Source organism: Lactuca virosa, chromosome 4, assembly GCF_052849685.1.
Source record: "Lactuca virosa cultivar CGN04683 chromosome 4, Lactuca_virosa_CGN04683_v6, whole genome shotgun sequence".
Classification (NCBI taxonomy): Eukaryota; Viridiplantae; Streptophyta; class Magnoliopsida; order Asterales; family Asteraceae; genus Lactuca; species Lactuca virosa.
In genome coordinates, this window is record NC_136429.1 from 78,877,006 (window position 1) to 78,886,116 (window position 9,111).

Here is a 9,111-nt window from a genome sequence, read left to right on the forward strand (position 1 = left end):
ATAATAATAATAATAATAATAACAACGACGGAATTAAATTCCGTCGAAAATATGTTTGTAACATCCGACGAAAAAAAAAAACATATGTTTTTGAAATTCCATATGTATGCCGTCCCAAATTATCGACGGATATTGAAGGATTTCAATTCCCTCACTGTTATGTCGTAATTCCATTGGTATAATTGGGTTTTTATTTTTGTCAAGGGTATATACGTCGGTTACCAAAGGAAGTTTTCTGATTTCCCTAGGTAAAATCCCACTTTTGTAGTACTGTATTTGAGCTTGGTCTAATACGATAAAGAAAATGATAAGATATCGAAACTGAAATTCGTGAATGACAAGAAATAACGATTCCTATTAAATGCCTTCTCGATAAAGAAGGAAATTTTAGTAAATTTTGAGCATTAAAGCAAAAGAAAGCCATCATCTGTCAATGTATCTATCTGAAAATCCCATAACATGTCATGCTCATTACCCCCTCCGGACGGTCTAACTGCCGTGGTGGATACAGGCGGTGGCTGCACCACAGGCAATCGAAGTCCCTCACTTGCAACAGTATTCATTTGGGAATCCCACTTTGGATCACGGTGGCTTACCGCATCAGCTACTGTACTAGTAGCGGTGGAAGTTGGAGATTGCACCGTGTTTTGCATGAAAATGGACCATAAGTAGCCATTATCCTTTCTTCCCTCAGCCATGTTTCCGCTTCTGTTGGTAGTAGGTGAAGTGTTAGTCACGTTTTTCAATAAGAAGTCTTGAGTCGCTGACGAATACAGTTTACGATCTTGTAGAGAGTCATGATCACTCTCAACCTTATTTGCCATCGTGGTGGCGGTGGTGGTCGTAGGATACTCCACCATACGGTTCTTCTTCCGTTGTATGTTTTGCATAGAAGATGAAGAGGACGCTTGCAGCATAAGGGAGTGGTCATCGCAGCCTATCAAGAGTGGGAAATTAACCTTGGCTCGTGAACCATGGAACTTAAAAGCAGCTCTGTCATAAGCCAACGCAGCTTGTTCAGGTGTATCAAACGTACCAAGCCATAATCTCGCCTTTTTCTTCTCTGGATTTCTTATCTCCGATGTGAACTTTCCCCACGGCCGCCGCCTAACTCCTCTATATCGCCTCCACTCCACCTCCCGGTTTTCCCTTTCTGGTAATCGCTTTTCCTTCTTATTCTTACCTTCCTCTCCTGATTGGCTACCGTCCAAGGAGCTTGTATAGAAAAGTGAATCACGACTCTTTTCTTGAGAGTCGCCACCATCTTGAGTTAGCATACTCAGGAAAGATATATCATTGAGTTTTTCCCGATAATTTTCAAGACCAGGATACTCGGAGGACGTTAGGTTTCGAAGGTTAAACATTTCTCCCGTTTGAAGTTTTATCCTACACGAAGTAAGGGTGTGGGTAGGAATGATATAAAATACGGTGCGTTTAGCTGTGCACTTGAATGTTGGATACCAAAACCTAATGCAACATATATATGGATACTTACACTCGATAGAGAAAAAAAGTTGTAATTAGAAAAGAATTAATTGCTAAACGACTTATTGATCATTTCAGAAATAAATGACCTACTTCGATAATTTTCATTTATATAGATATCTATACTCAACCAAATAAATTTATTGATCACCACCTAGTGTTATAAAATAAGCAATGCGGAATAAAGACAATCAAACATCACACGAAAACAACGATATAAAGTGAAAACCCGAAAAAAAAAATGAAAATGACACTCTTATTAAAAAGTTAAATTGATGATAAAAGAGAAAGTAAAAAAAATAAAAAAAAAAATAAAAAATTAGACATCTAGATGGTTTTATATAATAATCTTAAAAAAGTTTTGAAACAAAATTTAAACCCCCTAAGAAACCTTCCTAGCTAATAGATGGCAAAAACCCGTAACAAATTTTCTATTCCTAGCTAATAGATGGCTAAAACCCGTAACAAATAAGAAAATGGTTTGAGAGCATCTTCAACACCTAGCAATATGGAACTCTATATGTAACATTTTATGCAGAAAATTTAGAAGCATGTCAAATATGAACATAGTAGAGTACTAGAGTTTTATCTAACATAACATATAATGTATAAACTGGTAACAACATCAGCTATTGGTTTTCTTTTTACAAAATTAGTTAAAAAGGTTACCGACTAATTAAATTTCTTCAAAACCGGAGTTAAAAAGGCTACCGACGAGGGAGTCATCTTCTTTAACTCCAAACGTTTTTAGGAATTGCTCAAAAACTTCATGTTCACCGGAGTTACAGACTCACGACACTGGAAATTGGGTCTTTGTCACTACAACAAAACAAACTTTCAAACACATAAATACAAAACAGAGAAAACTATTTTACTTTAATTCTTTTGTGAATCCGTTTAATTAAAAATGGATTGGTGAGATAAAACAATCGGTCATTATATTGTGGCTTTTTAGCCACGAAATTAGAGACAAAATCGTCCAATTTTACTTTACATTAACTTTGAAACCAAAGTTTAAACAATCAATCGCTAATTTAAGACACCAGATTAGAAATACGAGCCACCTGAAATCCATCGCTAATTTAACTATTTTTTCCAAAAAAAAAATTAGAGTAAATTACAAGAATGGTTCATATGGTTTGGGGTGATTTGCGTTTTTGGTACCTAACTTATTTTTTAAACTCAAATGATCCATCATATTTTTGTCACGTCTCTGGTCCTGCCATATGTCATATATGAAAAGACTATTTTGCCCTCACCTACTTATTTTATTATTCAAATTGTCATTATCTATTTATTTATTTATTATTTATTTAAAAAATAAAATGAAATAAATAAACCCCAACCCCAAATTTACCATGTCACCCCCATCCCAACGACTTGTAAAATTTGATACCATATCACCATATTTATTCTCTAAGGAGCAACAAAAACCATCCGTCGGATGCTGGAAACCTCCTTATGTCTTCATTTTATAGTCTGTTGGAGTAAGTAGTATTTATCACATGTTTTGTGTGATTTATTGTTTTCTTATTTTGACAAGTATCCCACATTGATGGGTGAAGAAAAATTTTGTGGGTTTATAATTGGAACTTCATTTGAATTATTTGAAAAGCAATTTGGAGGGAACATAAAGGGTGGATAGGTCTAAGGGATTTTTTTGACAATAATAGATAGTTTATGGACTATATATTAATAATCAAAGTCTAGCATTCAACACTTTGCACATGCACATAAAATTTCTTACAGTTTTGGTCCTTAATTTATAGAAAGTTTAACTTTTCCGTTAACAGTTAATTTTGGAGGGAAAAAACTGAATTTCGGTTTTTTCTGCTTTTCATGAACAATTGTGACTGTTCATGAAGGGTCATAACAGCTAGAAATGCCCAATATAAATACATGTGCTTTACCATTCAAATTGGTTGTTCTTTTCATATATATTTTCTTTAATATAATCACAAAATTGTTCATGAGAGGATTTCCAGGAATCGTTTCCTATAATCCTTAGATTGAGGAGGTCCTGGAAAGGTCTTAGCATTCAAACCCATCAACGATTGTAGTGGGGGCTAATTATCCTTAAAAATAGTGATCTAATCACATTCTTGTTTTTCAGTATAAAATTATGTGTTTATACTATACTCCTTACAAACTTAAGGATAATTATAATGGATGCTTCTAGCACAATTCTGAAAATTATCTGTTATGACTCTATCAAACGTGACAGAATGGATGGAATGAATTTCACTAGATGGAAGGAAAAGATGAAGTTTATGTTGGTTGCTGCAAAGGTTTACTATGTTCTGGAAACACCCCAGATTGTTGTTTTCAAAGAAGAAGAACAAAGACAGTGTGAACATGATGAAATGTTGTGTAGAGGCTATATTCTTAGCACCCTTACTGATCATCTCTATGATTTGTACTCTCCAATGACATCTGTCAAGGCAATCAGGAACACTTTAAAAGATAAGTACAATGCTGAAAAAAAGGGGCGGATAAGTTCATAACTTCCAAGTTCTTTCAATTCAATATGAATGGTATTGTGTCAATCATGGATCAAGTTCATGAATTTCTAATTCTTGTATCCAAATTCAAGAATATCACTATTGAAATTCCTGAAAAGTTAGTGGTTGGGGCTATCTTTACCAAATTACCACAATCTTAGAGGAATTATAGGAAAAAGTTAATGCATAATTTTGAAGACTTTTCTTTGGATAAGATTCTAAAAAATTTGCAAATTGAAAAGGAAACTCGAATTCGTGAAAAGAATCTGGATGGTGCATCCACTTCCAAAGTGAACAATGTTGAATCTAGAAACAATAAAGGCAAAAAAAAAGGAAGGTTGATTCATCACCATCTACAAACACAAACAAGAAAGGAAAAAGGCCGTTATCTGAAATCACATGTTATAATTGTGGTAACAAAGGTTATGTTAAGAAATTCTACAAGAATCCTAAGAAGAAGAGTCAACGGAACAACAATAAAAATGGGAGAGAAAATGCAAACATGGTTGAAGAGGGAGAACCATATCTTGCCACTGAAATTACTGCTATAGTATCAAAATTGCATATTTCTTTGATACAATAAATTCATGTTGCAAGTGTAACAAGATCTGAAGATTGGTGGTATGATTCTGGTGCAATAGCCCATGTTTGCAACAACAAATCTTTGTTCAAGGACTACAAGGAATCGCAAGAAGGACATGAAGTGATGATGGGAGGCAATCAGACTTCAAAGTTGTTTGGAATGGGTTCTGTTGAATTAACCTTTATTTATGGAAAGAAAGTTGTACTTAAAGATGTTCTTCATGTTCCTAGTATTAGGAAAAATCTAGTTTCTGGATTCAAGCTATATAAAAATGGAATAAAAGTTGTGATAGAATCTGATAAACTGATTCTATCTAAGGCTAGTGTGCTGGTTGGAAAGGTCTATGTTGTCGATGATATGAACAAACTAAGTATTAATAAAATTTATATTTCTATGTATTTTGATGAGTCTTTATTTTCTTCAAATTTTAGCATTGAATGTTCATCTTTTAATTTGTGGCATCATAGATTAGGACATATACATTATAGAACAATGAAATGCATGTCTAAACAGGGGATAATTTCTTATAAAAATCATCAAAATGAAAATTGTGAAATTTGTGTTCAAGCAAAGATGAAAATGAAACCTTTTCCTATGATTGATAGAACACTACAATCCTTGAGTTAGTTCATTCAGGCATATGTGAATTGAATGGTCAATTAACCAGAAGAGGAAATAGATATTTCATCATTTTCATTGATGAATGTTCTAAATATACTTAGGTATATTTGTTAAAATCTAAGGACCAAGCTTTTGATGGATTCAAAAGATATAAGGCTGAAGTAGAAACTCAAAAAGGTAAAAAGATTCAAATACTTTGAAATGATAGAGGTGGAGAGTATTTTTCGATAGCATTATTTTCCTTTTGTGAAAGTCATGGCTTGATTCATCAAATGACTGCCCCATATACACCACAATAGAATGGTGTTGCAGAAAGGAAGAATAGTATGTTGCAAGATATGCTTAATGCTATGTTGGTAAATGCAAATCTACCAACAAAACTGTAGGGTGAAGCCTTACTTACAGCTTGTCATGTAAGCAATAGAGTACTCTCTAAGAAACTCAAAGTAGCGCCTTATGAAATATGGAAAGGTCGGAAACCCAATATAAGTTATTTTAGAGTATGGGGATGCTTGTCTTGCTATAAGGTTCCCTTAACTAAAATGAAAAATCTCGAACCAAAAGAATTAGAAAGTGCCTTTATGGGATATGCAAGAAACTCGAACGCATATTGCCTTCTAGACATGGAAACAAATATTATTTTTGAATCAAGGGATGTAAAAAATTTCGAGAATAAATTTAGAAATGATTCAACAAAATTGGATCAAGTTGTCACTCAGGTTCCATAAAGTACCCCCACTTCAAACTTGTCTCTCGTAATAAGAGATAACTACCTGAATCTTCTAGTGCACCTAGAAGAAGTGATAGACCCATGAAAGATAAAAATCTTGGTCCAGATTTCATTAACTCTCAAGATATTGTGTTTCTTACTTGAAGGTGATAGGAATAACATGGTTTTGAATAAAATGCCAATTCTTCTTCATATAGAATATGCACCAAAAACTTATCAGGAGGCTATAACTTCCAGGAATGCTGCTTTTTGGAAGGAGGAAATCAATGATGAGATGGATTCCCTTATATCTAATGGTACATGGGAAATCTCTAATTTACCTCTAGGTTCCAAAACATTTAGGTATAAATGGGTATTTTAAAGTTAAGAGAAATATAATGGCTCAATTCAAAATTTTAAAGCTAGACTGGTCATTCAGGGTTTCAACCAAAGACAAGGAGTAGATTACTTGGACACATATGCCAGTAGCTATATTAACATATACGAGAATACTCTTTGCTTTAGCTTCTATTCATAATCTTCCTATCCATCAGTTGGATGTAAAAAATTGCCTTCCAGAATGGAACTTAGATGAGGAAGTTTACATGAGGAAACCAAAAGGATTTGTATTGCCTGGAAATGAGAACAAGGTATTTAACTTAAGAAATCCTTGTATGGGTTGAAACAGGCACCCGAACAATGCCATGAGAAGCTTGATGTTGCTATATTATCAAATGGTTTTTCTAATTATTCATTAGATATATGCATTTACTCAAAGTTCACTCAAGAATATGGTTATGCCTTTGTTGTGATATGTCAGAGATGGTAGAATCGAGATCAAATGTGGAAGTTGCTGATTCCTTCTCCTGATATCACAATACAAAAGAGAAAGATGATCGTTAGTCAACGTCCAGGAGGGATTCCCAGGACGAAGCTCCCACGATCAAGTTAGTATGGATTCTGAGGGAAGTGAGTGTAGTTCTTAGAGAGAAAAGTTATCTATCCCCCTCCCCATAAAGAAGAAGGGTCCTTTTATAGTTGGTTGTGAGCCGTGTGCCTCATAACTGATTCTGTTGAGCATTCCCTCGTGAGATGCGACATGGCGGATCCGTATTGAAGGATCTCCCGTCATGCCTTTTTGCCTCGTCCCCTCATTGGCTAGAGGGGAATCTTTGATATTATGATCATCGTGGCTGTCGTCAGATGGACAAGTGGAACTCTCTGATTGGTCCCATTTTGTCAGGGTATTTTCCCAAGAGAAGAAAGCAAGGCGCAGTTCTGTGCCTTAACCGCCATACTAATGACTCTACGTTGGCGAAGAGCCGGCCTTGGCTCCAGACTGAACATGACCAGATTCTAGCCAGTCCAAGCTTGGCATTAGTTTGACTTCTCTTTTTTAACGTTCCCCCTGAGGGATACGTTAACAAGTCCCTTAGGCTTGTAGGCGTATGTGTTGGCTTGATAGCGTCGCCGTTCGAGTCTATATTACAACACATGTATGTCTGAGATTTTCTCTAGCATTTGACAGACTTTAGACAGTGTCGTCAATGTGTGTCAGATTCGTCATGAGATGGTTTGTGACGCCCGTTTTGCCTTTAAATTCCCCCCCCCCTTTCCCAAGACCTTTCATCTTTACCTCCTTTCCTTGTTTTCTTTTATCGACTCAAGCATTTTACGAATTTTTCTTTTCTGTCATTCACTCGTTCTTGAAAATGGATCGTTATGGTAGAGTCCCTACCGTAGAGGAATTCCAAATTCTGCAAGATCGATTTGGTTTATTATCGGAGCATGGTGTGATGATTCCGGCGAAGGGGTCATCCATCCATGAATGTCCTCGTGGGAAAGTGGGGGTTTCGATTCCTCTTTTCGAAGTGGGGTTGCGTCTACCGACATCTGACTTTTTCGATATGATCGTGCATTACTATGGTTTTTCCGTTGACGAGTTAACCCCAAGTGCTGTCAATAAGATCGTAGGTTTTGAACTGATCTGTCGATCTCTGGTTGTATATCCACTTTTTGGGTTTTCAGTTACTTTTTATGTTCAACTACGAACTTCGGCGTCCGCACGCTAGCGAAAATGCGGGGCATTCATCTGTTGATCTCTGAACAGGATACTCTGAAGAAAAACTGGAAGAGGCAATAGCTATGGGTTAACCGAAACCTCGTGGGGCATGGGTTTCATAAAACATGAAAATTTCCCGAACGCCTCCCCAAGCTGTTCGGGAGTAACCTAACTCTTGGCAAACGGATGAGTAACATTACTTTCATTAGGGAGAACTGGGAAGACTTCATTCTTTCCGTTCCCGGTATAAGTGCCGCCTGGAGGGCACGTGGGAAGACTTCATTCTCCCCTTTGTTTAAAAAAAAGAGAATGAGAACAGGGTATCTTAGTGGCTTGCGAGTTCTTATACTTGGTGTTTGTGTTCACAGAATCACAGGTGCTGAAGCTGAGATTTCTTTGGAGATGGCCCTGCGTGGTCATTATCGGGGTATGCTTTACCATCGGGAGGTTGATCTTGTGGAGGCTCTTCCCCCACTTGTATCTGAAAAATGTGTGCAGGATCTCGTTGGGTTGCTTTCAGCAGAAGGGGGAAATGCTGGTTTGAGCGGACCTGCCTCGCCTTCCCAGCCGGTTGTTGGGGTCGTTCCCCCAGTTTGTTTTCCGGCTTCTGCTTCTCCCGATTTACATGTGGGGGTGCAAGCAGGAAAGGGTACTACCCCTATTCGGAGAAAAGGGATTCTGTGCGTGATGTTATCGTCGAACGAAGAGACTGAATCTGATGATGCATGCCTCCATCCTCGTAAGAGGCGCGACACGGTGTTAGTGCCCAAGCTTCTTGGTGGTATTTGGGATGCTCTTGGCGATAAATTTGTTGTGCCTGGGAAGAAAGAGATAGTGGTGGTGCCTAGTTTTTCAGAGGCGTCACCTTCGCCGTTTACTGGCTCGTTCTCTGTGGATCTTGGTTCCAGTTCCGTGCTCGGGGGTGCACTGGGCGTACCAGTTGATTCTTCCCCATTGGATAAGCCTTCTGTGGTTGATGGAATGGGAACTGCGTCTCACCCCTTGTCTTTCGAGGCTTGTGCTCTGGGCTGGACGATTACTAAGGATTGCTTGTTGTCGAAAGATGTCGACGCCCAGGATTAGAGTAGTTGTGCTTATCGACCGGCCACAATGAAGTCGCTTGTGGGCCAATCGGGCGCTCGTATGGCTG

At 37.4% G+C, this 9,111-nt stretch overlaps 1 protein-coding gene across 1 annotated transcript; it reads right to left on the bottom strand.

Moving 5' to 3' along the window:
• Positions 1–335: 335 nt before the first annotated feature.
• On the bottom strand, positions 336–1,439 carry LOC145109831 (uncharacterized). Its single transcript, XM_079046973.1, has one exon. It carries the CDS (start codon positions 1,362–1,364, stop codon positions 405–407), a length of 960 nt encoding a protein of 319 aa, XP_078903099.1. The 5' UTR covers positions 1,365–1,439; the 3' UTR covers positions 336–404.
• Between the last annotated feature and the right edge of the window lie 7,672 nt (positions 1,440–9,111).